The sequence below is a fragment of the Ovis canadensis genome, chromosome 18 (genome assembly GCF_042477335.2).
Source record: "Ovis canadensis isolate MfBH-ARS-UI-01 breed Bighorn chromosome 18, ARS-UI_OviCan_v2, whole genome shotgun sequence".
NCBI lineage: Eukaryota > Metazoa > Chordata > Mammalia > Artiodactyla > Bovidae > Ovis > Ovis canadensis.
Window position 1 is genome coordinate 78,648,333 of NC_091262.1, and position 27,979 is coordinate 78,676,311.

The window sequence follows — 27,979 nt, forward strand, 5'->3', positions numbered from 1 at the left end:
GGCTCAAGGGCATCCACGGCATGGCCCTGGGCTGGAGTGAGGCTCCTGCTCGCTCCTCAAACCCCAGACAGCACAGCGACACAGGTGGGACCAAAGGAAGTTTATTGTCATGAGAGAGACCAGAGCAGGGCGCCCAGGAATGGACCCTGTACCTCCAGAAAGGACAGATACTTGGACCGAGAGCTTTCCTTGAGATAGGTCTCAGCGTTTCCCAACTACACAGGGTGCTCCATCAAGCAGGCCTCCCACAGACACACGGCCGAGGCCTCAAGGGCTGCTGGCGCTACCCAGCTACGTCTGCCCATATGGGGATACAGGTAGGGCCTGGTCTGTGCAGACAGACCTCCACACCAGTCAGGTGTCAAAACAAAAGGATCTGCAAAGGCAACAGACCGGCCTCAGCGTCCGGCTCGGTCAGAACGGAGCAGCCATTGGTTCCCGGATGGAGTGTCTAGGATTACTCGGTGGATAGAGTATTAGTCCGCTCAAGGAAAGGCGTGTCACTTCTGGAGTACAGTACATGCATGGCCTGGAGTTTAGAAAGTAAACTGGGAAGTTTCACCCACAAAGACTCAATTTAGTAAAAATTGGCCAACTCAGGCCAATACTCAGAAACGTTAAAGGCAGCTTTTAAGCTGTGAGATCTTGGAATTTAAAGTTTAGCAAAGCCTTTGGCCAGCACTTCCTCTTCAATAAGGTGGGAGGGGTGCATGGGCTGAAATGCCTCTTGTGCCCATTAAGCCTCCTTACGTTAATGTTTCAAAGCACTTAAAAAAAAAAGTTTTATGGCAACATCATGTTGATTCCAGGTATGTATAAACAGACTATATTCTTTTATAGAGCAAGTGGAAGAATGTGTTTGGACACAGGATGCTTTCACAGGGAGTCGTCCTGTGGACCAGAACAGGCTAGTCGGTGGACATCCAGCCCAAGGGGCTGCTTTGTGGGAGGAACTCCAGCTGCACTTGTCTGTGTGACTGCACGACATTACCCGGCGCCCACTCACCCACACCGGCCGGAATGACAGTCAAGGGGAGAAGCAGCGCTGAGACAGACACAGAGCTTACAGGCCGGGGCCAGCAGTTACCATCTGATAGAGCCGAGGGGGGTGCTGATTTGACTGAGCTGGGATTACGGGTAAATTACGTCTCTGAGTGAGCACAGAGGAAGTGAGCATTACTGAAAGTCGTAGGACAACTTCCGGGGGGTCATGAACTCTTTCACGATCTCATCGGTGACCTCCTTGCGCCGGGCCTGGTGTTCAGCAATCAAGGGCTGCAGGACTTCGATAAGCTCCTTCTTGAGCTCGCCGGTGAGCATGGCCCCGCTCGTGTAGTCCTGAGCGGGAGGAGACAGGCCACATGAGGCGGCTGTGCACGCCTGGGCACCTCCCTCCCTCGACAGCACCCACGTGGAGCCTGGCACGCTGGGCACATGGAAACACAAGGCCCTTAAACCACCCTTTTCTGGAAACGCCTCCAGGCTCTGTGGGCAGCTGTGATTCAGCTGACACGTGAGGGTGAACAGCAGGGTTGGGCACCCCACCTGCCCGCCAGGTCAGGGGAGTCCAAGACCTGAACCCGTGGCTCTGCCCTTCAACCCTACTGGCGTCTCTAAAATCTTTGCTGAATTTGTTTTCATTTTCTGATTGTGATAGTAACATGTATTTGTTGAACAAACTTAACAAAGTACCCAAAGGTGACAAAAAGCAGCAAAGGAAAGGAAAAAAATCCCCTGCAAATTCAGGGCCCAGAGGTTGAGCCCACCGCCATAAACATCCTGGCATGTTTTCTGTCAGATTTCTCTGCAGTGCATTTAGACTTGGTGGATCTTGCTGCACGGCCAATTTGGGGTCCTTCTGCCACTAGCATCGGCCAATCCTCCTGCGTGATTAAAGCCTCACACCTGCCTGAGAATCCCTCCTGACAATTCTGTTTAGGCTTCCTCTGCTGTGCAGTCTGTTCTGAACTTTTTGCCAACACCATTTCAACATATTTGCATACAGAGCTCTTTCTTATTCAGGATTAGCTTCTTGGAAAAGATGCCAAGGGCTGGAAATTCTGAGGCAGAGGCTATGAATGGTCCCCGGGCTCTCGGGCTTACTGAGTCCTGGAATTATAATCACTGTAAATGCAACACAAGCCTGCTGGTAAGGCTCGGGGTCTGTGTCAGCACTGACGGGGTCCCCTTTAACTTCTACTTCTCTGATGACTAGTAGGATTAAATCTTACAGTGTGGCTACTACTAGTTTGTATTTTCTCTTTTGGGAACCATCCGTTCATGAGGTCTCCAGGCACATGGTCATGAACACGACCAACCTACTCAGCTCTGACCTCGTCTCAGCTGAGCGCCGGCCCCGTAGACCCAGGCCCCAGGAACGTTGGCCGCCGGGCCTTCCAGGGCCCGCAAGGGCACAGCCCTGCCTTACCTTCCTGATCTGCTCTAGTCTGTCGTCATCCTCCAGGAAGAAGGTCAGGTACATGAAGGACACGTCCACGTCACAGTTGCCCCCAAGCTGCCGGTGCTCCTCAATGGTGTCCCTGCCTCCGGAGAAGGCGTGCTTGTTGACCTGCACCAGGAGAGGGCACACGGATGCTTGCCAGGCGGCCGCCCTGTGTGGTGAGGGGAGCCCGCAAACCGCCCCTTCCCGTGGAGCCTGGGGACTGGCCACTGCAGGGCTCACTGCAGAGAAAGGGGCTCCAGAGGGCGGGTGAGCTCTGACCCCTCCCCCGACCCACAGAGACAGAACACAATCGGAAGAACCACGACACTGCCCGTGCAGACGCTTGGGCAAATGTCCTCAGCTGTCCACAGGCTCACCTAAAGGACAGACACAGCCACCCGCCCCTCCCTGGGGACGAGGACAGGAGGCACAGTGACAGCCCCGGGGAGGCAGAGCCCGTGCGGGGCCTGGGTGGAGCGGGAGGTGGACAGGGCCTGTGGGCAGTGCCCACCTGAACAGGCACTTCCAGAAGCTGAAGACAGACAGGTTCAGAAACTAACAAAATGGCTTGCAGGACTGAAGATAACCGTAGAGAACAGGGTCAAGAGCAGAGAGAAGAAAAGCCCCAAAGTGGAGACAACGTTCCTCCAGTGTTCTTTTAGCGAGTGTCTGAGAAACCTTCCATGTACAAACGTATTTTCCCGCGGGGAGAAGAGTGCGCAGAGTCAGTGGTCTCAAGGAGATGTCTGGTAAACCCCCCAGAAGGACTCCGGGCAGATTCTTAACTGGATCGCCCAGAAGAATGTGGGGGCAGAGGCTGGAGGGCAAGGCCTTTCTGGTGGGGGCGCTAAGCGGCTCTGAGAAACCCTGGAAGCTCTGACAAGGCCCCTGCTACTAGGCAGCTGTTCAGTGATCCATGTCGGGACTGAAATCTCAAATCTGGGCTACACTCTACAGGCAGTAACCACTTGCACATGCGATCTCATGTGAGCCTTGCCTCTAGTCTGCAGTTCTGTAGAGTGGCTCCCGCTGGACAGTGGTACCTGATGATTGTGGTCCCTACCAACAGCAGGTGAGCGGCACAGCCCTGACTCCAGGCTGCGGGCCAACCTGGGTTACGGCTGGCCCTCTGTGACCCGGCTGTGTGAACGCAGAGAAGCTGCCAGACGCTCTGGGCCTATCTCCTTGCCCAGGCAATGGATGCAGCGTCCAGGAGGGTCTGAGGACTCCGTGAGCTCACACAGGTGAGCGTGTGGCAGATGACCACACAGTCAGGCCACAGTGTTCCTAGCACTCTACTCTTAATTCTTGGGAGGGGGCTGGAGCAGACACCCCCTCTCTGGGCTGAAGATTCTGCTTCTGGAGTTGAAGGGGGGCTTAGGGATTGGGAACAAGGGCCTGGCCTGACTCTGTCCTGTCCCCCAAGGTGCTTGTGACCTCGGCAGCCAGGGTGGTTCCTGAGCCTTGGGTCCCTGCTGGTCCCTGAGTGAAAAGTGTCCCAGAGCCATGAAGGACTTCTTTTATAACAACTTCCCAAAAAATGAATGGAAACGACTTCTCTGCAGGAGGGAACAGGAGTGTCTCTCCCCCTCTTCTGCATTCCAGGCACTGGAATTTTTAGCCAGAAGTGAAAGAGAAAGAAAAAGACCTGTTTACAGCAGCCTCCAACTGAGGCTGGGAAAGCTGGCAGCTGCCACTTCCTAGAGGACTGTTCTGATACTAAGGGCTCCCCATTGACAACCAGAAAGCGGGACTTTCCAGGAGGGGCAGGGGCCTGGACTGACTCATGGTTGCATTACACGCCCCAAATGTAGTTTCAGTCACTCTTGTCGTAGTAATCTTCCAGACCGCAAACACACACACAGTTCTAACGAAAATGTCCACAGTGTGCAACAGCGAGGGGCCTGTACACACACGGGCAGCTCAGAATCGAGGAACGGAAGTGCGGGCCTGAAAAGCAGGGAAGCTCAAACGAATTTCCATTTCTCGTTTCTCTAGTGACTTGAAAAATATTTACTGAGCTCCTGCTGCATGTGGGTTGGGAGCAGCGCTCCTGGCCAGGACCTGACTGGCCTGTGGGAGGACACTTGTCAATACTGAGTCTCAGTGGGAACGCTCTGGAGAGAACCAGCCCCCACACCCTGGTGCGGTAACATGGTACGTGGGCTAGGAGGGCACCTTCGGTTTCTGGCGGAAACTGGATCGAGCTGGTCATGCTCGCTGGGCCTCATCCTTCTCATCTTAAAGGGACACACCAGTGAGAATAAAAACCAAAACATACAGACAGTGCATGGTCCAGTTCCTGGAATACAACTGGTGCTCATCAGTGCACTAAATTTTCTCTATTGTTTAGCTGTGACTGAAGAAAATTGCCATAATTTTGTTTTCAGAACAGTGTTGGTGAGGAAATCAGAGAAGAAACAAAAGAAAAAAAAAATTCCCAAGTTTTGCCGACATGAAAAGACATAAACACATTCACTTCGTATCTGGGAACGGGGCAGGCTGCCTGGACCCTGGAATTCAGGGTGCCCGTGGTGGCCAAAGGACAGAGCGGTAGTTAGTGCATGAGTCTCCCCGAGGCCTGGGCCGTGCTCACCTTGGTCTTGATCTGCTTGGCTGTGTCCGTGAGGAAGATGGAGGAGTTGGGGTCGCTGGCGCTCATCTTGGTCTGGGCCCCCTGCAGGGCAGGGAAGAAGGTCGAGTGCAAGAGGGCTGGCTTGGGGTAGCCGATCCTTGGGGCCACGTCCCTGGTCATCCTGAAGTATGGGTCCTGTGGGGAGGGAGGGGCAGGGGGAGACGAGGGCTGCCATCAGCTGCTGGGCACCTCCTGAGTAACTCTGCCCAGCACCACCGTCAGACCCTCCTTCCCACCCCTGAAGCGGGTGAAGACCCCTGCTAACATCCAGGCTGACGGAACCCCGGCTCTGCCTCCTAACCTGGTCGATGGCGCATGGGATGAGGCACTGGACATCCGTCCGGTCTCGGAAGATCTGAGGGAATGAGTTGCTGAAGGAGGGAGCTGCCTGGATGGCAGGAAAACTGATCTTCCCTGGAGGAAGGACAGAACATTTCTATACCCAAGACTGGTTCCTGTCTGGAACTATAGAAGGGATGGACAAAAACGGGCTTTTCTCCCCCCCTGGAAAAGTAACACTCGTTAAAGAAAACCTGAAACCTACAGAGAAGGATTGCTGGAAGAAGAAAAATCTGCAGTCCCAGTTTGTGTCTTTTTCATCCATTTCCCCTCCATTTCAGGGAGCTTCTCCTCTGGTCTGTTCTTCACAGCTTCCACTTTGTGACACTTACCCACGCTCTATCCTGTACCTCAGCCATTCTCTAGCCACTCGGTGTCCAGGTTGTTCCCCAGTTTCAATTATTATAAATTATGACATTCTGGGATGTAAAACTGTTCTTACCACTGTCTCCTTTACAGCACTGAGCATCCTGGGCTCGGGACCTCCTGTCTACACCCCGTGACTCTACAGAGGAAGTGTCACCGTGTCCCCATTTTATGTATGTGGACAGCAGCCCGGATCATCGCTGGGTTCCCAGAGCTAGGGCGCAGCTCTGAGAGGCCGAGCCTGGACTCACACCTGGGTCTTAGCAGTACAGAATGTGTGGCTTCTTGCTACAGCCCTGGCTCTGTGCTGGCTCGGGGCAGCTTCAGAGACGTCTCCCCATTTGCTGCCTGGATTCCCAGGATTAAAACACCGTTTCAAAGTAGAAAAAAGTACAAACAAACCTTCCCAAAACCATTTCAAAAGCAAAGGATTTATGCCCCAAGTGTCAGGAATGAATCTGACTGAGGCATCAAAGGGTTCTGCTCCTGTGAAAAGCCTTCCAGCAGAGCCTCTGAGACGTTTCTCTTCTGACAGGCCCCCCAGCTGGGCCCCAGAATGTGCCCCCCAACAGTGAGGCACGCCTGGTACAGGCGCCCGCAGGTACATCCTGGGAGCTCCCCGCTAGCAGCTAGTGGGCCAGGGGCTGGGCACCTAAAATAAAGGGAAGGGTCAGGAGACCCAGCCGGCAGTCTCAGGACTGACTCTTAGCTCAAGGAGCTGAGGGTCTGAAAGAAGAGATGGTCACTGCATCTGAAAGGGGTGCAGAAACACGGAAAAGGGAGGTCAGTGCATGCACAGAGGCCTGTCTGCTGGGCACTGAGCCTGGCAGAAAAGCAGGGCAGGCAGGTGGGCAGGGTGGCTCCTCCCGGAGGTGGGGAGTGAGGCCCAGGGAGACAAAGACGGCTAGTTCCAGCCACAGAGCAGCCCTCCTGCAATCTGGGCCCTGCCAAGGCCTCCACACCGACGGGTTCCCAGGGACAGGTGGAGGGTCAAAGTCATCAACAGCCTCCTTTTCCTTCTAAACCTCAAAACAGACGAGGCAGGAGAGGGACAGTGTGTGACCTGAGGGGATACTCCACGTGGCCCAGAAAAGGGGCCAAATGCATCACTTTACATTCAGGGAAAACCCTCCTTTTTAAAGAGACAAACTGCAAACACTGCTACCCCAGACACAGTGCAGCCTGGCGCAAGCACCAGGCACGCCCACCCCTCCTTTGCACTTGGCTCCTTTCTGAGGGCCCAGCGGGCGCTGCGGGCAGTGGCGACTTACCAATGCAGTCGCTGTCAGTGAAGCCGAAAATGCCTTTCACTTGGTTGAAGGTGACGTGCTTCTGGATCTTCACCACGTTCTTGTAGAAGCCTGGGCTCATCCTGTGAAGACGGTCAGAGTCAGACCCAGAACTGGAGGGTGGTGGCTGAGGGCAAGGCAGCAGACAGCACGGCCACATGCGGGCTGGGTCAGCTGGGGAGGAAGGTGCTCTGACACCCCCTGTGGGCAGAGAGGCTGGTGGCAGGCGAGGCGGACACACCCCTGCCTGTGGAAGGAAGTCAGCTCGAAGCTGAGCAGCGCAGGAGGCAGGAGCAGAGCTGATGCAGACTCAGGGGCTCACGTGAGGGTGTCAGCTCTGCCAGGACTGCGGGCTGAGCATGTGGGGCTTCACGTTTGGGGGCTCCAGGGAAGTTTATCTGTTGGGACGGACTGTGTGCTTTGTTGTGGGAGATCACTGCTGACCCTGGAACAACACGGGTCCACTTACACCTGGTACTTTTCAGTACTGTAGTGCTTGGCTGGTTGAGTCTGCGGATGTGGGGAAACCATGGCTAGAGAGAGCCAGTGGTGAGTTAAAGGCAGATTAACCTTCTCATCATTCAAGGCGATTGGCAACTTGTGGCCAGACAGAGTATCTGGGTAGAAACTGATGGGCCCCGGAAGGAGGGTTTGTCTCTGTGAGCTGCTCCGGCCTGCATCTGGCCATCGCTACCCCTCCACAAGCTGAGGATGGAAGTCTTAGCTGTCAATAAACCAGGAAACCAGACCATAACATTCAATAAAGTAAGAAAACACCTTCCAGACCTCAGGATGTTTCTGAAGCAGGCCTGGCCGCGATGGCCTGTCTACAGCCTGTGTTCACTCCTTTAAAAGGTGGCCAGGCATTCTGTCCTTACCCCATGTAGTCAAGATCAGAGAAGATGAACGTCTTGTTGATGTCAAAGCCGCAGGCGATGATGTCCTTGGCGTTCTCCACGGCGTAGCCATAGGCCTGATCCAGGGTCAGGTCCTTCCACAGGTACTTCTCATCGTCGGTCATCTGGATGACCAAGGGCACGTTGAACACATCCTGCAGCCACCTGGGAGACACGGGGGAGGGAGGCCCACACCTTATTTCTCTGCTGCACCTCTGAAACCACAGCTCCTACTAACAGTGTATGTCAAAACTCCCCCGCCCAGGAAATCTCACCCTCTGACCACACTGTGAACTTGGCTCCTGTAAACAGGAACACACTCTGAACTTGACTCTGTGTAAGTCCCCGTTAACAAGGGCTGTGCCATGTGTGTGCTTAGTTCCTCAGTCCTGTCCGACTCTCTGGGACCCCATGGACTGCAGCCTGCCAGGCTCCTCTGTCCATGGGATTCTCCAGGCAAGAACACTGGAGTGGTTGCCATGCCCTCCTCCAGGGGATCTTCCCGACCCAGGGATCGAACCCAGGTCTCCCGCATTTCAGGCTACCACCAATTATTAGCCTGGAGACGATGCATGTCAGCTCCGAGCTGGCCGCTCTGCACTCTACTCTGAAGTCTTATAGGGACGGCAGAAGGGGGGCGCTGTCACTTCCTCTGGCAGAAGTGGAAACTAAGGCCCAGAGAGGTAACTCTACTACGGTCACCTGGACAGGGACAGGAGGACACAGGTCCGCTGACTCCACAGCAGTGCTCTCCCCACCACCCAATCCTGCTAAAGTGACCCTAGGGACAGGGTGGGGAGAAGCCACAAGGGCACCAGCTCCCCGAGGCCTTGGCTGATCAGGCAGATGTGATCTGGTACTGTCTCCTCAGCTCTATACAAAGTTTGTGATTAACATTTCTTTTCCTTGTTTTTTTTTTGGGGGGGGGCAAAATAATACTACTAATAATACATTTATTGCCTATAATTGGCAGATATATTGCTGGTTTGTTCTCTCCATGTTTCAAAACTCACTGACACGGGTGAGCACAGTCCCACGCTGCAATACTTACTTGGTGAAGATGAATGGGATGAGGTGACCCACATGCATGGCTTCGGAAGAGGGGCCTCTGCCCGTGTAGAGATAGAATGGCTTCTTGTTTTCATAGGCATCCAGAATCTGATGCATGTCTCTAAAGGATAGAGGGGACAAGACAACAGTGAGGTGTTCTGAGAAAAGAGTCAGGGTGTGAATGCTCAAGTGGGAATGAAAACGAGACAAGACAGCCCAGTCACTAGAGCTTGTTATCCTTGCTGTTGCTGCTTTTAAGGCCGATAGGAAGCTGCTTCCGAACGGTTCCTCCTGTGCCTGCTGTGAAAGCATAAGCCGTGAAGGTTGGGAACAACGCGTTTAAAGGTTGGATATGGCTGGGCAGCCACTGGGCCTCTTTCGGAATTCTTCCAGATTTCGATGTTGATGTACTGTCTGCTTCACATCTTTCCTAGGAGTGACACCAGGTCGACACCACCCAGTCCTTGTTGAGAACCATGCAGCCCCAACTCTGCTGGCTCAGGAGGGGGCAATCACAGGGCTCCCTACAGTCTGAACTCAGTGGGAGATGGCGGGGATGTCCCCAGCTGGAGGTCTGCTTCAGGCTCCCTCGGCCACACCAGGACCAGGGGTCCCCATCTGGGGCGTTATCGGGCACCACACGCGCACTGGAGCCGGCACCCAGCGCACACAAAGGGCCTCCTGCCTGGCGGTGAGCCAGTCACCTGACTGGCCGTCTCTACATCGCACCTGCCCATGCCCTACCTTCCCAGCCTCTGATCCAGTGGGTCTGGGGTGGCATTTGGAGTCTGTAGCGCTAAAGTGTGTCAAATAAAAGAGGACTGGCTCCCTTTCCCAGAGGCCTGGGTAGGAGAACCCAGACAAGAGTATTCTGAAAATGACTTCTACTCCTGACCAGGGGTTAGCAGTGCTTATCTGTGGGCTGACAGGATTAGGGCTTCTGGATTTTGTACTTAGCTTTGATTTGATGGTGACACACTGCTTCTGAAATAAGGAAAGATGAAAATGGCTGAGTTTGGAAGAAAAAGAGTCCTTTTTTAGTTCTTACAAATAACAAATCAAACATTTATTGGATTATGGAAGAAAGAAAGAGTGTGGCTGTCATGCGAGCTGCTGTAGATGGTTTTGCAGGAAGTCTCTGAACACTCGAGGTGCCATCCCGAGGGCAGGGCACTGACTAGGCCCCCTCACCGAGCGCAGTTTTGTGAAGGCAGATCCCAGCAGGGACCCCTCAGCTCCAAGGGAGTCTAGTCACCTGCCTGGTGCTGCTGCCCGACAGTGCACAGCGGATCTCATCAAGTCCCTAAGGAGGAGAGTGAAAAAGCTGGCTTAAAACTCAACATTCAAAAAATGAAGATCATGGCATCTGGTCCCATCACTTCATGGCAAATAGATGGAGAAAAAAATGGAATTAGTGACAGATTTTATTTTCTTGGACTCCAAAATAACTGAGGACAGTGACTGCAGCCATGAAATTAAAAGATGCTCCTTGGAAGAAAAAATATGACAAACCTAGATAGTGTATTAAAAAGCAGAGACATCACTTTGCTGACAAAGGTCTGAATGGTCAAAGCTATGGATTTTCCAGTAGTCATGTCCAGATGTGAGAGTTGGACCAAAAAGAAGGCTGAGTGTGGAAAAACTGATGTTTGCAAACTGTGGTCCTGGAGAAGACTCTTGAGAGTCCTCTGGAGAGTTAGGAAATCAAACCAGTCAATCTTAAAAAAGTCAACCCTGAACATTCATTGGAAGGACTGATGGTGAACTTTGGCCACCTGATGCGAAGGGCCAACTCATTGGGAAAGACCCTGATGCTGGGAAAGACTGAGGGCAGGAGGAGAAGGGGGCAGCAGAGGATGAGATGGTTGGATGGAATCATTGACTTAATGGACACGAGTCGGAGCAAATTCAGGGACATGGTGAAGGACAGGGGAGCCCGGTGCGCTGCAGTCCGTGGGGTCGCAAAGAGTGGACTTAGTGACTGAACAACAAACAGCTTACAAGAATAAAAAGGATTATAAGTGAATAATATGGAGTGCATGCCAGTGTGTGAGATGGCTTTGATGAACCAGACAAAATTCCTAGAGAAACAAACCACCAAAACTGACTCAAAAAGAAACAGAAAATCTGAACAGATCTAGAACAAGCAAAGAAACTGAACTAGAAATAAAAAGAGTCTCGAAGAGAAAAGCCTAAAGTCAGAGGGCTTCACTAGAGGATTCTATCAAGTTTTCAAGAGAACTAACAACAATCCTTCACAAACTTCCAAAAAATGAAAGAGAGAATACTTCTCAACGCATGCTATAAAGCCAGTATTATTTTGATACCCAAAGCAAAAACATCAAAAGAAAACTACAGACCAATATCCCTTATACAATTAAATCTTCAAATTTATATTTTTGAAATTTTTTAAATAAGAATAAATGAACTTAGCAAAGTTGCAGGATGTAGGATCAAATAAAAATCAGTTGTATTTCTATACAATAGAGCAATATTGTGGTTGAGAATAAGAAATATCATATATTTTGTCTTTGTTTTATCCTATATCAGGCACAGAGTTCCTTAAACCATTGTGGGAATTTCCTAAGTGATAAGAACAATAGAGTGTTATTCACATAAAAAGTTCCCCTTTCAACTACATCAAAGTTTATGTTATTTAAGTGACTTTGGGAAAGTCCCTGGATACCCTAAGGAAGGGGGCTGGTTGCCGGGGAACCAGCTCTGATTACAGGGTTGGAACTTTCAGCTCCCAACCCCCGCCCCTCTTTCTGGGGAGGGAAGAGGGGATGGACATTGAGTTTAACCACCAATGGCCAGTGATAAATATAATCTCTGTAATGAAGGCTCTGTAAAAACCCAGACAGTGTCTGGGTTTCTGGGTTGGTGAGCACATGGAGACACAGGGGCGTGGTGCCTGGGGGGCGGGGAGCTCTGAGCGCCTCCACATGCCTCTTCCAATCTGGCTGCTCCAGACTTACCCTCTTTACAATAAACTGGCCATCTAGTGAGTAAAATGTTTCCCTTGCTTAAGCAAATTAATTCCAGATCAGTTGTGGGATTTAAGGGACAGGTAAGAACCTAGACTCTGATTTGTGTCTGAAGTAGGGGGTTGGGGGGCAGTCGTGTGGGACTGGACTGGACACCATCTGCAGGTCGATGGAGTCAGAATTGGTTTAAACTGTAAGAGACCCAACTTATGCTGCAGAACCCCCAATGGGTGAAAAACCAACCTCCTGATGTGTGAAAACCCTACCTCTCTGGTGTCAGCATTGAAGCAGAGCTGCAGTGAGGCGGAGCTAGAGGAGACACGCAGGGGTACACTTCCCCTTCAGAAACAGCAGTGAAACGTCCAGAAGGGAAATTCAGAAAATACTCTTTTCAAGAGCACTGGAAAGAACAAAACCTAAGGAATAACCCTAACAAAAGCAGTGCGAGGCTTGGACACTGGAAACTAGAAAACACTGCATGAAGAAGCCAAAGTGATGCGGGGAAAGCTGCTCTCTGCGCACAGACTGGAGGCCTAGTGTTCCACCTTAGACGCCACCCTAGGGTGCAGATCTCCAGACGGACCGACACGTGCAGCGCAGTCTCTGTCAACACCTGGCTGCTGCCTTTGTACAGAAATTAGCAAGCTGATTCTAAAATCCAAACATTCTAAATTCTAACAGCCAAAATAATCTTGAGAATGAAGTTGGAGTACTCACATTTTCCAGTGTCAAAATTCACTACAAAGCTACAGTCATCAGGACTGTATATTTAATAAATCCTTAAATATATTTTCAATTGATTTTCAACAAGGGTGTCAAGAAAATTCAACAACAATTTCCAAAAAGTGGGGCTGGGACAACTGGATATTCACATGAGAAAGAAGGAAGCTGGATCCTCCCTCATACACATACAAAAATTAACTCAACATGGATCAGTGACCCAAGTGTAAGAGCTAAAAAAATACCACTCTTAGAAGAAGACACACCTGGATATGTTCACGACCTTGAATTAGGCAATAGTTTCTTAGATATGACACCAAGCAACTGAAACCAAACCAAACCAAACCAAACCAAACTGGAGTTCATCAAAATTAAAGCTTCTAAATGCTTCTAAGGATACTATAAATAAAGAGCTGATATTTGCAAATCAAGTATTTGATAAGAAACTAGTATCCAGAGTATATAAAGAACTATTATAATCCAATAAAAAGGTAAATAACCCAATTAAAAAGTTGGTAAAGGATCAGAAGAGACATGTCTCTAAAGAATATATAAAAATAGCCAGTGAGCACATGAAACGATGCTCATGATCATTAGTCATTATGGAAATACAAATCAAAACCAAAATAAAAAACTAGCATGGTTACAGAAAAACACAAACTGGAAAATAACAACAAATATTAGCAAGGATGTGGAGAAATTGGAATCCTTGTTTGCACTCTGCTGGTGGGAATGCAAAATGGTACAGTTGCTGTGGAAAACACTTTGGCAATTCCAAAAAAATGTTAAGGTTACCTTAGGACCCAGCAACTCTACTCCCGAGTACACACTCAAGAGAAATCAGAACCTGTACACAAACACTCAGAGCAGCACTAGTGCTAACCCCAAAGGGAAGACCCCCCCAAATGCCCGTCAGCTGTCAAATGGGCGTACATCCACTCAACAGTGTTCAGGCATAAAAAGCAATAAGCACTGGCACGTGCTGTATCCCAGGCAAATCCACAGACATGGAAAGATGATGACTGGTGGCCAGGGGTTTGGGTAGGATGGGGTGGGGTGGTGGGAGGAATAGGGAACAACTGCTAATATGTAGAGGGCTACTGTTTGGGGTGATGAAAATGTAAGGAACCGGTCATGGTGATGTTTATACAACCTTGGAAGAGACCAAAAAACCCCACTGAACTATGTCCTTTGCAAAGGTGAGTTCTATGTCATGTGAATTAAATCTCAAGGAAAAAACTGTGATTGTATTCTGCCCAGAAAGAGGGCTGAGTGGGGGCCTCTTCTCCCCATGTAGAATTTAAAGTGTTGGGTGTGCTGTGTAGCGCAGGGAGCTCAACCTGGTGCTCTGTGATGACCCAGAGGGGTGGGACGGGAGGGACAGTCAGGAGGGAGGGGACATATGCATACTTGTGGCTGATTCACAGTGTTGTAAGGCATGCTAAGCCACTTCAGTCAAGTCCAACTCTTTGTGACCCCAAAGACTGCAGCCTGCCTGGCTCCATCCACGGGATTCTCCAGATAAGAATACTGGAGTGGGTTGCCATTTCCTCCTCCAGGGGATCTTCCCAACCCAGAAACTGAACTCGTGTCTCTTATATCTCCTGCAATGGCAGGCAGGTTCTTTAGCACTAGTGCCACTGAAACCAACAAAACATTGTAAAGCTATTATCCTTCAAATTAGAAAAATAAAATCAAACATTTGGCAGAGTGCTGAGTTCTGTCCTGTGTGTGCTCTCTGTAACCCTGGTGTGGGCAGAACAGAACAACCCTGCCTCGGACTATAAGCTCCAAGATCCCTCGAACCCAACCAGAGGCGGTGCGTGGTGGGGGAGAGCCAGGAGCTGGCTCCGAACCTGCCCGTTCTCTGATGTGATCTGCATGGCATTTATGGTCTCAGGTAGGGATACTCTGTGTCCTGTTTGCTCTACTAGTTTCTCTCTGGACATGATTTATGAGCAGGCCAGTACAATAGGAGGAAGACGTATGTAACTTCAGGAAGCCTCCTGCTTATCTCACGGGAAATGCTGGACCTGGTCACATTAATCTCTTTTGTGACATGCTATGGTTTATAGCATATAATCTGGCATGAATCTCATCTGGTGTGTACTTGACCTCCACCTTGCGAGATGGGCAGTTTACAAATGAATAAACTAAGGGCCAGAGGTGAAGGGACAGGTGTGATCCCACAGCCAGTCACTGGCAGGACAGGAGGCGGGACCGGCTTTCTGCCAACTGGCAGCCAGGCCCCCGAGGGCCCGGCGGGTCGAGGGCCCAGCGTCCTGATAGCTTCCTTCTCTAAGACAAGAGGACGGGGGAGGGTCCTGCAGTGAGAAGCCCCTGACCTGTGTGAGAAGAAGATTCCCCTGCGCAGGAAGCGGTGTGGTCTCTGGCCCGTGGCTCTCTCTATTCGGTTTACCAGCTCCTTGTCAATTTTACTGCTTCCGAATCGAACTGGAAGAAAAGAAGAGATGCTGAACTTAGGTGGTGGGAGGCTTGGGGACGTTGCAGAGACGAGAGGGAAAGACTTATGATCATGCACTGTCTCAGCAGAACCAGGCCTCTTTGGGCTACTGGCTCTAGACCCTTCCATCAGTCCAGAGCAGAGGTCACCGCCAACAGAACAGAAAATAAATGCAGGGCTAAAGGCTCTCTGGTCTGGGACTGGATTCTGATGGGACAGATCCAGAATGCAGCCTAGTGAGGAACTCTAGATAACCCGCCCAGGCCCCCTTGCCTCACCTCCTACACACAGCTGCTTATTACTTATTGCAGTATAATTTATATATGCTCACAACCATCATTTTAGAGCCTATAACCAAATTAAAGTTTGTCTTCCAGCGAGTTTTCTCTCCCTGATGGTCTAGGCATAAATCATGGAAAATGGCTTAGACTCAGATGAGAAAGCTTTAGCTCTGTTTCTTCTTAGACACCACCAATGACCTCAGGGTAAGGATGCTCCTGAGCAGGAACCCCTCCACGGCAGAGCTGGGCAGTGAGGACATGCCACCTGTGAGAAGGCTTCCTTCTTATGCAATCCATGCCTGAATTGTACCCACTCACTGAAAGAATTTAAACCACTGTGAAAATACTCACTGCAATGGACCTTCCCTGAGTTCTGAATCGCTCAAGAAAAGGAAAAAGCTAACACTGAGCTGTGTGTGCTGTGCTTGGTCGCTCAGTCGTGTCCAGCTCTTTGTGACCCTGTGGACTGTGGCTCACCAGGCTCCTCAGTCTATGGGATTCTCCAGGCAAGAATGCTGGAGTGGGTAGCCATTCCCTTCTCCATCCCCATCCAGGGATCGAACCCAGATCTCCTGCGTTGGCAGGTGGATCCTTTACCATCTGAGCCACGAGAGAAGCCCATTAAGCTGTCTACTATAGATTATTATTTGAAAACATATTTTATATTGTTAATTAAAAACAAACCTCTGGGAATATAATGGACCACCAAAAGATTTAAGGATCTTTTTCCCCTTGGCATTGAAGTTTGACTGGATTTATGATTAATTCAAATTAGAAAACATCAATAACATCACTTCTAAAAGTTGAGGTTTTTCCCATGAACGTACCAATGAGCTTGTCGTAGTCAATGCCTTTGGCACTGCTTGTCTGCACCGTCCAGGGGTCCACAAAGTCCTCATCTGCTCCGGTGGCATCTAGGCCCTCACCACTCTCGGGCGCCGGGTCCTCTGGAGGATGGTCCCCCTTGTAATCCTCCCCTGTAGCAGCTTTGTAGCTCGTTTTTAAGGATAACAACATCTTCACTGCAGAATCAATTTCATCCTGTACACAGGAATTAAGGGTAAAGGTGGAAAATATTAACAAACACTAGCGTTTGCTGAATGTTACTGCTACTGGGTGGCAGGCGGTGTGCTAAACGCTCTCCCACTTACTCTTACAACAATCCTACAAGGATGGCAGTGTTGTCACTGGCCTTTTTCGGCTGAAGAGTCTGAGACTCAGAGATGTGAAGGAGCTCGCCCATGCACACACAGCAAGTTGTGGACCTGAACGTATTTTATTTTTATCTGGGGGTCAAGTGTCATGGGTTCCTACCACAAACACTACAGGCTATGTGTAGCGACACAATTTGCACATGACAGAGTAAATGGCTAAATATTACTTAAACTTCACTGATGCCAGTGAATATATGTGACATGCTCCATTAATCAATTATAGTGAGCTCTACATTGGAACTTCACAGATAAGGGCAAGGAAAAAAATACAGACTTTCAGAAAATAAGGGGGGATTCACTGGGAAACAGTTATACCACAGCATTTTGGAGTCTTATCCAGCTGTCCAAACCGTTTGCATATTTACTGTTTTAAAATGAGTATAAGATAAACAAACAGACAAACATAAAGCGTATCTGTGGGTCCGCTGGAAACCTATTAAAGATTTCCTCTTGCAGGAGCCCACACTAGCTGTCCCTGGAAGCCTGGCATTTAAAAGAGCAAACCTGATGAAGCAGATTGGTCGCGCTGTGCCCTAAAGCTCCACTCCCATAACTGGCCTTGCTGGATTTGATCACAAACAAAGAATATACACAGTCCAATTTGCTTGCCAAGGGAAATACAAACAGTTCCATTTAAACTTTAGATATAACGTGCTATACGCTGGGCTTCCCAGTGGAGGAACAATGCTCGCAGTCCCAGACTGCCTTCAGAGAGCCCTTCCATCGGGTATGCCGGGGCCACAGAAGGCTGTTACTATGGGGTGACTTCAGATGCAGGTTTGTGTTTCAAACTGAAGCCATCTGGAATTTGTCATTTAAATCAGTCTGACTGTGCAATTAGTAGCCCATGGATATAGCTCATGCCAGAGGCTGGGTGCTGGCCCACCTTAGGCAGGCAGGTGGGCACGTTCCCCTCCCTCGTTCAGCGCTGCCCAGGCTGAGTGCTGTAGCAGAGCAGAGGCTTTGAGAGCACGCCCTATTGCTCTGTGAGCTATTACCTGAGCAGGAAGTACCCTGCTCCCAAGTGCCCTGTCCTCACCACCTTTGGTCACCAGTGGTGTGGCAGTTCATACTCTATCTGGCCTAACCCGGCTTCCAACTAGGTGGCTCCGTGAGACTCAAACATCTGACCAGAGTCCCAACTCAAGGACCGTCTGTCATCTGGAAGGGGACCGAAGAGACAAGCAGCCTCCCTTGTCTGTTTCCCTGTTCCCAATCTAACACGGACCTGGACGCTGCAACAGATTTTAAAAGTTGATGTTCTGAAAAAAGCCAGACACGAAAGACTCTATATACACTATGGGTGATTATATACAGTTCTTGCACAGGAATTCTCCGTGGAAGGAGAGGGAGGGAGACACCTCTCTCAGGAGGGAAGAGGCGAGGAGCAGAGGGGCCTGAGATGGTTTCTGGGCTGTGTCTCCATTGGAAGGCTGGTTACACAGGTTTGGTCATCTTGTGAAAACTCAGTGAGCTGCCTGTCTGTGATCTCCATATTTCTCTGAACGAATGGTGTATTCTAATTTTAAAAGTTTATTTAAACTGAAAGGAAAACAAAAAAGGCTCTGTTCCCTATCTTCAGCCTCATGACCCAGTGTCATCTCTCGAATCCTGCTCAAACTGCCTTCCTGTTAGAGCGCCAGATTCCGACCTGTCCTCCAGGAGAACCTCTACTGAGCTGCTACTTCTGAAAGCCATGGGCGTTCTTCTCTTGGTACACGGAGCAGAAAGAACACTGAAGACCATGACCTCAATGGCGCAGAGACTGCGGAGGAAGAGCCCAAGGCACCCTTGCTGGACCAGCCGTGCCTGAGCGGCTCATCTATTTCGCCTAAAGTGAATTTCTAAAACATCAGGTGCTTCTAGTATAATACACTGGTACAAATTTACTTCACTTAACTCTGGTTTCATCATGTAACCTCTGCTGTCCTTTGTTGAATGCCATCTGACTTAGCATTAGTCAAAGACTATGCTCAGAAGACTCACTCTAAACTGCATCAAGCATTGTTTGTTTGCTAAAGTGCTGAATGTGACTAGGATCACTAAGAACTACTAACTAAAAGCATTCATTAACGTTATTCAAATTTAATGTTATGTGACAAAAATATCAGTTAGGTTCCTAAAATGGGTTTATAGAGTAAATGATCAACATGAGTTCTTTATTTATTGTAGGTTTATAGATTAAAAAAACAAAACAAAACAATTCAGCCTTATCTATTGAGCCCTATCTGCTGTGTAAACCTCTTTCTGTGAATAATCAACTTCTTTTTTGTACATCACTATTTATTTCTTTGAAAAAGTAATGGATTACTTAGGGTCCCAAGAGTCAAAGCAAACTACTGAAATGCGTGTGAGATGGTTGACCCCATCTGGTGAGAACTTAGAAAGAGATTTTTGAAAAGACGCCAACAGGGGTTGGAAGTGATGGATGAGGACGCTGCGGAGCTGAAGAAGCTGGGTGACCCAGAGTGAAAGGAAGGGCTGGTTATAGCTGCAGACTGACTGAGTTATGCTTCTGAAACCCAACGCAGCAACGACAGAGAGGTCTTTAAAAAAGGCACAGCCCGCGAGGACAAGGAAGCACAAGAGGACGGCAGCGACAGGCCCCAGCCGCTGGAGCGCGGAGGCACGCGCAGCCTGTGTGAGCACAGCAGAGCAGCAGAGGCTGAGACCGCGCGGCAGCCGGGGCGGCGGCTGGACTCGCGCTGCTTGCGATCCCCGAGAGGCTCGGGCACCGGCGGCCCTAGATCCTAACACACGTGAGCTAAGAGTGGGCTCCAAGATCAGGAGCACTAGCTGGAAGTCTGAGCAGCAGCTGAGGCGGTCTCTCTGTGAGCCCCGCCCACAGCCGGCACACCCCGTCCAGAGGTTTAGTGTCTCGGCTCTCCTTGCGTCCACGCGGAAGTGCCCTGCACAGTGAGGGGGACCGGCGAGGGCAGCACACTGCAAACAGGGGCTTCAGCGAGGGGCCGCACGGTCAGCTCCTCAGTCCCACTCAGCTCGCAACGCGGGCGGCCACACCGCGACCTCTGGAGAGCCAACCGGAGGAGCCCTCTCTGGGGACTCGACTGGCCGCAAGGAGCAGCTCCAAAGCACTGGAGACCTCCTGAGGCAAAGGAGTGCTGTGGGCGCCGCCCAGGGAGGGGAAGGCTACACCCTAAGCTCCTCCCGGCTCCGAGCGCACCCTCCAAGGCAGCTGTGTCACCAAACGCCTGACAGTGGAGTCTACCACAAAAGGCAGAAGGAACAAAAAGCTAAGCATAACGTGGGGAGAGAGCACAGGGAAGGCTGCCACCAGGAGCGCAGAGGCAGAAGGCCAGTGCACCTGTGAAATAAGAACAGAGGGCCTCGAGGAAAGAACCTTTGGAGAACAAATGAGCTCTTGGAAATCGAAAGTGACAGAATGAGTGAAAAACAACAGCAGGGTTAGAGGCTGAGGAAACATACCTAAAAGAAAAAAAATAAAAATAAAAGGAAAATAAATCAAAAACTAAGAAATTTGGAGGACAATCTTTGAACTAAAAAGAAAATACAAACAAACAGGAAAATTTAAAAAACCAACCCAGAATAAATCAAAGAAATATGATAAATTTCTGAGAATTAAAGGGCATGTATTTCTAGTTTGAAAGGAGTCCTGAGCACACAACACAGGGCGTTTCAGAGCTGGAGAGGTCCTGAACACCCAGGAGAGGGGACAAAAGAGTGGCACCGGCTTCTCCATAGCAGCCCTGGGAGCTGGGAGGATGCAGCAATGGCTTCAGAATTCCGAGGGAAGTCACGTCCTCCTGAGAATTCTCTACCGAGCCTAGCTATCAGCCAAATATGAAGTAAAATGCTTGCAGACCAGGCAAGAGCTCAAAAAACACTTCCTTAGCACTAATTTTTGCAGAAACCTCTGGAGGATTTTCTCTGCCAAAATAAACTAAGGAGGAGTGAGACGCGGGGTCAGGAACAGGGACCCCAAAGAGAGAGTGCGTGGAAGGCTTGCATGGACAGAGAGGGTGGGTCCTGAGATGGGCCGTGTGGGAGGCGGGTCACCACTCGGACAGAAGCAGGCAGGGCATCCTGGGAGAGAGTGCTTGGGAGGATGGACCTGATCAGCAGCCTGCTGTGGCTCGAGAGGGGATTCACCCAACTGGGGGAGCGCCTGGAGGTCCATGAGCGTCAGTACACAGAAAGCTAAGCAGGAGAGGTCCCAGGTGGCCTCATGGTTAGGATTCTGGGTTTTCACTGCCATGGTCTGGGTTCAGTCCCTGGTGGAGGAACTGAGATTCCACGGGGAGCAAGGCATGGCCAAAACAAAGACAAACCAAGCAAGGAGCAATTAAAACCCTGGAAAAAAACAGAAGTCGGGCAGGAAAGGAGAAGCATGCGTGCTGTTCTCAGGGGGGTTAGCTGTCATTGGCGTTTACACGGGGACTGGGGGGTGGGAAGTGCTATGAGACAGCTAATGCCTTGTCTTCCACAGTGGAAGCCCCAAACCTGAACATCCATAAGGAGCAAAATGATGAGTGATTCTAAGAGATGTGGGCGTTGCATATCAAAAGAATCGGCTAACAGATTGAAAGTGGTTGCTTCCGCGAGCAGGACACGTGGAGAGCAAGGGGGGACAGTGGCTGTGCTTCCCAGCGGCTTCCCTTCAGACCATAGGCATTGATGGCGAGTAAGGAGAAAAGACATTTAGCACGAGAGCCAAAATGCCTCAGGTGATGAGAGAACAGAGACAGGTGACTGTCCTACAGACTGGCTGGGACACGTGTGGAGGACTGGCAAAATGACCTACCTTGGCTGCGTTTCTGGCTTTGAGGCCCCTTACGAGCTCCCCCTGAGCAGCAATGCTGTGGAACAGCTCCAGGGGGGACCCACAGCCCTGCTCGCCATTGGGCATGTCTGCCATCTTCTGGGAAGATGTTCACAGCTGGCTGGGGTGCTGGCAGATTTGCTCGGTGGTCCAGACAAGACTGTGGGCAGGGAAGAGGGACAGAAAGAGATGAACAAACCATGGCAAGCTGTTTTCCCTTTACCGTGACCTGGTTCTTCTTTCCAAAAAGGTTGGACATGAATTGTGATAAAGGGCATAGATAATATAACATTAATAAAAATATAAACAGAAATATGGAGCCAGGAAACAGGAGAAAGAGAGGAAGAACAAATGTTAATGGTGGGGTTGAAAAGAACTGCTGTGATTTGTAGGCTTAGGGAGGGCCAAGAAAGACCCCTCCCAACCAAGGACAAGTGAGCATGTGCTGAGGTGTCCGTGTGCCTCACACCTCGTGTCCATAGGAAGGGCTCATGCTTGCTCAGGGAGCAGATACCAAAGTGCTTTAGTAAACCTAAGTCCACCATGGCTAGAAACACTTGGTAAACGGCAATTACTCTTTATCTTCATTGCTCTAGGGGATGAATTCCTAGGCCTTTGCAGTCATAACCAACATATTACTGAACAAACAGCTTCCTCTGCTGAACAAACAGCTTCCTTTGCTGGCCAGCTGTCCTGTTCTCAGCAGAAAGGGAGCCTGGGAGGAGGCAGGGCCTTATCCCTTCTGGTTTGCAAGTGAGGCAAGAACCATATACAGCCTGTTCACTCCACAGGCTGCCTTAATTAACTGTGAACCTTTGATGAAGATATCCTTGGGCCTCCTATTAGTCATTATTTATTGCTAACCTTGGAGGTGGGGCAAGGGCAGGCTACCTGAGGTCGCCCTGGGGCTGAGGCAGGCCAGGATCAGCCCCTCTTGGTCGGTTACTTCCCTTTTCTGAGGGTCAGCTTCCTCATCTATAAAGCAGAACCCTCGGGAATGTCTATCACTTACCTCGAGGGCTGTTATGAGGAGAAATGAGAAAAAAGTGACATGGTGGCATTTTACAGGCTGTAAAGCAAGGAACAAGCCCACTGCAAGTGTTACACGTCAGGACTCCAGAAGTCGGCTGAGTCACAGCCCCATCTGAAACCTGCTGATACACCTTGAACAAGGAGGATGCCAGTGACAACAAGGCTATGCCAGAGCAGCTAACTTCCAGAACTGAAGTCCTGTGTCTGGTGTTCTTCTAGTGAGAAGTGAAGTTGAAAGTCACTCAGTCGTGTCCAACTCTTTGTGGCACCATGGACTATACAGTCCATGGAATTCTCCAAGCCAGAATACTGCAGTGGGTAGCCTTAATACTGCAGCCTTTCCCTTCTCCAGGGGATTTTTCCAACCCAGGGATGGAACCCAGGTCTCCTGCATAGCAGGCGGATTCTTTACCAGCTGAGCCACAAGGGAAGCCCTTGCAAGCACCTTATGTAACACCGATACATATCAATTCACTGACGCCTACAGCAATCCTATGGGACAGATCTGTCTCTGTTGTGTAGACGAGCAAACTGAGAGGGTAAAACACTTGCTCAAGACAACACAGTAAGTAGGTAGTCGAGATGGGACACAAACTCAGGCAGTTTGACCCTAGAGCCTACACTCTCTAACATTATCCTATGTACTTAACTGTCATGAGCCTCAGTCTCTCAACTGTGAAATGGGAATAACAATAATGACACTGACTTGCAGGGCTGGTCACGGATTAAGTGGGATAACACAGGTAAGTAAACAGCCTAGCACAGCATCAGTCGCAGAGTAGAGGTTTAATGAAGGATGATTTTGTTTCTTTACTCACTAGAAATTTCTTTCTAGGAGCTCTATGAACAAAACACACAAATTTGAGGGGATGATTTATTTTTACTCATCCATTTGTTAAGTATCTGTTTAAAAATATGTAATATTTAAACCAATCTTTAAAGTCAATGAAACCATAATATTGAAACCAGGGTGGGAGAGCAGCCAGTTTCTTTCCTTTCCTTTCCGGGAATTGCCTCAATTCCCGGAAAGGGAGGCCTGTAAGAAAGAAATGTGGAAGAACCTTCTGACAAGTGCTGGAGAGGGGAAACTCTCAGGCCCATATCAAAGAGCAATCAAAGTGACTTCAAGGCACAAACGATCACACATCACGTCCAGATGCTTTACACAGGATCCCCAATTCTCCCAAGCTGCAAACCTGGGTGGCACAGAATCTGCTCTGCATTAGCGACCGGAGGCAGATGGCTCAGGCAAGTGAGAACCCCTCTGAGGCTCCATGCCAGAGCAGCTGAGCCAGGATCTGATGCCAAAACCCCCTCGACCGTGTCGTGCTCTCTCAAATTCTACTGCTCCCCCTGCCTGGCATGCTTCCCGCCCTCCTCTGCTGTCTCACTAATTCAAACCTTGGCTCCTCTCTGCAGCCTTTCCTGGCCCCTGCGCCTGAGGGGCCAAGTTGGCTGCTCTGTCCTTGGCGATCCCCGAGACTCGTTAGTGAGGTTATTAGAGCACTCACACTGCATGTGGTAATTTATGAAAATCCACCCCACAGAGAATGCAAGCACTGGGTTTCACTCTTTCATGTGCTTCTAGTACCTGGTACAGAGTAGCTTATCAAACAAACTGATGATTTATGAGTGCAGGTTACTGAATAAATCTCATAAATCAACTGGTTCACTTTTTCCCCCTCTGGTTTATATCCTCTTATAATATCTCTGCAAGCACTTATTCCAGTTTAAGGTAGATTTCCCCCAGTCTGCACTTCAGAAGGCCTCTTAAAATGTCCTGACCATGCACAGAGCCTTAGTTTTACCCCACGTCTGGCTTCCTCAATCATTGTGAACATCTGTCCACTATCCTGGTCATTCTTTTTAGAATTCCCTTTGGTTTCCCCCTGTCCTTCCAAATATGTGGTGCTCTGCATGAAAGGACACAAGTGAGCAGGACCAAAATCAAGTATAGATTAAAATTACCCTACTAAATTCCTAGGGAAAGTGCTAGGTAGAAAGACTCAGTGAGCCCCGGGTGGCCAATTCCCCCCCTGCCATGGAGCAGACAACTGCAGAGCATCAGTGAGATGAACTGAGCCTGAATTTAGGATCCCTGTTGTGGGGAAAAAACATGCACGTTTAAATATCAGAATCCCATTTAAGTAAGAAACCAGACTGAGGAAACAGCAGGTGTATTCTCCCTGCTGTCAGGATCACGAGGCATACACTCACTGCATGGGAATCAGCCCCACTATAAATCTCGTGTGTGTGTGTCTGATGCAACTTCCTGAATGAGTACAGAACTTCAAGAGTGATCAGAGACAAAGAGAATGGAACTACCATTGCCCTCATTTCAGGCATCCATCCATTTAGCCCACTTATGGGCATATATTCTCAGTTTTCCTTCCCATCTAGTCAACTTTCTCCTTCATTTCTTTGTTAAGTCACTTTTAGAATTTAACTTCAGAGGTTTTTAACCTAGAGTTCAGAACCTCTGAAACGAAGTGAACAGTCTGCCTACACACAGCATGTAGTTCGAAGTAGAATAACCAGGTTTTGCTACTTTCTCAAAGGGGCCCAAGACACCCAAAGGCTAAGGACCACTGTCCTCAGTGTTTACCATGTAAACTGCAAACAGGGCTCTGAGTTTTTGTTAAGGGAAAGTACCTCATCTATTTCACAAATACTACAATCTAAAGCAAAGGGACGAGGTAACCTATGACCTCCTCTAGAAAAAGGGCTGGGAGTGAGCAGAACAGAACTGCCCATTCCACAGCAGAGTAGGACAGTGTAGGGGAAAACGAAAAGGACTGTATCACAAACTCTTCCTCCCTCTTTCTATGGAAGTTGAACCTTGAGCTCATTGTGAAAGGCTCCACTGTTCCCCAGGAGCACAAGAGGCCCTGAAGAAACCGGGGACAGTTTTGGGATGAGGGATGGAAAGAGCAATTACAGAGCTACATGACAATCCCTTGGGCCACTGCGAAGTCATCTCACAGATGAGACCAGAATACACTGACTTTGCAGTTTGTGGGGAGGGCGGCATCGTGCACGACAGCCAGCCCTGGAGCAGCTCAGAAGAGCAGGGGCCTTCTGGGCGCCTGGAATATTACCAAGGTGGGGTATCACCCACCATGCCCTGGCACCTGAGTGTGGATGACAATGGCCTTGGACTGTCAAGTTTCCAGAGGACAAGAAAATGCTTGTCTTTCCCCTCTAAATGATAAGATGAACATTATCTTAAAAGGCAAAGAGGACATTAATCTACATTAAGCCAGGCATAAGCTACTTAGGAGTTCAAGGTGAGATACTGTGGATGGAGATGGACTACTTAGAGACCTCACCAGTGAGAAACAGGACTGCTGCTGCTAAGTCGCTTCAATCGTGTCCGACTCTGTGCGACCCCATAGATGGCAGCCCACCAGGCTCCCCCGTCCCTGGGATTCTCCAGGCAAGAACACTGGAGCAGGACAGCCAACATCAAAGTGCTGAAAGTCAAGCTATGACTCCAAACAGGCAGTGGCTCAGCCAGGATCTCTAGTCCTTACAGAAGTTGTGAGTCACCAGGGCTTTGGGTCAATAGATGCAATGAAATGCACAACTCCGTGGTCCTAAGACTACTCCTCATCCCCGAAGCCAGGGTTTCCAACACTCTGGGAAAAAGCTGGTAACAATACTCAATAAACGCTAAACCTAGCAAAAGATGGCAATACGTACCGGGCGGCAGGAATCACTGCAGAGGTGGCCACTGGAGCCAGGAGCTGAGACTGCCCAGTGCAGCTCCAGCTCTTAAATAGTCTTGCTCTCTTTCTTTCAGTTTCCTTTTCAAAAAAGACTCTTTTCTTCTTTTTTGGTTTCCTTTTTGCCCCACCCTCTACCACTTGCATGTAGGAGTTTCTTATAAACGACCCAGTTTCTCAGAAACACTTCAACCTCATGACCAACCTCTTGGAGGGCGGGGCATGCAGGTGGAGACCAGGGAAACTCTCTGGAGAACCAGGCTGTTAGCTGGTCATTGCATCAGCCACCCTACACCTCAGGCTGGCCTTCCCATAACCTCCTCGCCCTGTTTCTGTTCCCCCGTTCGCGGCATCAGTGTGGAGAACTGTGTATGTTATGCGGTGACAGCGGGGGAGGGCGGGTGGAAAAGCAGATGACAAATTCCTCGCTGCCGCCGCTGCTCACAGAGGCGACGCAGGGCACTGGAAAGACCGCTGAGTTCTGGGATGAGACCTGGGTATTCAATCCCAGTTTGGGCGTTTCCTTGTTACAAGACCTCGCGCAAATCACATCACCTTTCTGCATCACCCTCCGTTTCTTCACTTGTGAAATGGGCAAAAGAGCAGCCTCCTAACTTCACCGTTGGAGGAGGGCAGGGCAACCCACTTCAGTATCCTTGCCTGGAGAATTCCATGGACAGAGGAGCCTGGTGGGCTACAGTCCGTGGGGGTCGCAAGGGGTCGGACATGACTGAAGTGACTAAACACACAACTTCACCGGGGAGGCGACTAGGTGCGATACCAGAGGCAAAGCCCCTGTCACACGGCCAACACTTAAAAGTGGGGCCTCATCCTTTAGGGAAACGAAACAGGAGGGAGACGATGAAGGTCCGGTGCCGCTGCGAGTGCATGACAGGGCAGGGTCGGCGGCGCTGAGGGAAAAGGGGGCGAGGGGCCAGAAGCCGGCGAGCAGAGAGCCGGGCTCTGAGGAGAACACCTCAGGGCTTGGCGTGCAAGCGGCTCCGGGAGGGCCAGATCATTGGGCTCCGCCCCGGCCTCCCCCCGCTTTTTTCATCCCCTCACTTACCGGCCCAGCCGGGCCCGTCAGCGTAGCCGGCTCAGCCACGGGTGGCCTCCTAGGCGTCCGTGGAAACGCCTTCCGGCTGGAACAACTTCCGGCTAGGCTGCGCCCTCATTGGCTCTTCGCGCGGGGCTGCCGGACGGAGGCCGCCGCTGATTGGCTGGCGGTCCCAACACAGGCGGAACGCTACTGGGTTTCAGGGCGCTGGCCGGACGACCCTCCGCAGGACCGAGAGCTTCCGGTGCGTGTGGTGAGCGGCGGGCCGGGGGCGGGAGGGGACTGCTATCTGCCGGCGGCCCGAACGCTGCCCGCCCTTTTCGCGTGTATCTGTCTCCCTGTATCTCCGGTTCCTTCCGAGCGCGCAGTGCCCTGGACGGTGCTCACTGCTCCCTCCTGACGATCCTCACCTCTCGCTCTTGACAGCCCGGCTAACTCCTATTCATTCTTCAAAACCCATCCCTGGTCGTATCTTGTTAGTGGCCTTCATCAGTCTTAGCCTCCGGCGCAGGGTCTGTGTTTTGTGTTTCATTTCAGTCTATAAGACCTAACATAAGACTTGGCACAGAGTAGGTAATCAGGAAATATTTGTTGAATGACAACATCCTATTCCTTTTACGTTCTCTGTGTCCCCCCTCTCACTGGGTTGTATTTCACAAATATTTCTAGATGCTGGTGAT

General features: G+C 50.3%; 2 protein-coding genes across 5 annotated transcripts in view; one reads left to right on the plus strand and one right to left on the minus strand.

Moving 5' to 3' along the window:
• Positions 1-85: 85 nt before the first annotated feature.
• WARS1 (tryptophanyl-tRNA synthetase 1) lies at positions 86-27,844 on the minus strand. Of its 3 annotated transcripts, none has more exons than XM_069559779.1 (11): positions 27,309-27,844; positions 21,468-21,645; positions 16,298-16,511; positions 15,071-15,179; positions 9,020-9,139; positions 7,951-8,133; positions 7,055-7,155; positions 5,380-5,492; positions 5,040-5,213; positions 2,429-2,569; positions 86-1,338 (listed from the first exon to the last, which is right to left on the minus strand). In XM_069559779.1, exons 2-11 carry the CDS (start codon positions 21,579-21,581, stop codon positions 1,177-1,179), a joined length of 1,431 nt encoding a protein of 476 aa, XP_069415880.1. In that variant the 5' UTR covers positions 21,582-21,645; positions 27,309-27,844; the 3' UTR covers positions 86-1,176. The 3 variants fall into 3 exon arrangements, with proteins under 3 accessions (XP_069415880.1, XP_069415881.1, XP_069415882.1); XM_069559780.1 differs by having other exon boundaries at positions 26,220-27,358; XM_069559781.1 differs by lacking the exon at positions 27,309-27,844 and adding an exon at positions 26,220-26,338 and having other exon boundaries at positions 9,020-10,321.
• WDR25 (WD repeat domain 25) overlaps positions 26,473-27,979 on the plus strand; it is a 144,620-nt gene continuing 143,113 nt past the window's right edge. Inside the window, exon 1 of one of the 2 annotated variants that reach the window (XM_069559774.1) lies at positions 26,473-27,543. The gene's annotated coding sequence lies outside the window, so the exon portion shown is untranslated. Of the gene's footprint in view, positions 27,553-27,979 lie in introns of both variants that reach the window. The other variant, XM_069559775.1, reaches the window with a different exon arrangement.

Excerpts from the sequence above, each read along its gene's own strand:
- WARS1 (XM_069559779.1), bottom strand. The coding sequence starts at position 21,581 with ATGGCAGACATGCCCAATGGCGAGCAGGGCTGTGGGTCCCCCCTGGAG. Across the intron at positions 15,180-16,297 it reads TGACTACGACAAGCTCATTG|TTCGATTCGGAAGCAGTAAA; the intron begins GTACGTTCATGG and ends CTTTTCTTCCAG. Across the intron at positions 1,339-2,428 it reads GACTAGAGCAGATCAGGAAG|GACTACACGAGCGGGGCCAT; the intron begins GTAAGGCAGGGC and ends CCTCCCGCTCAG.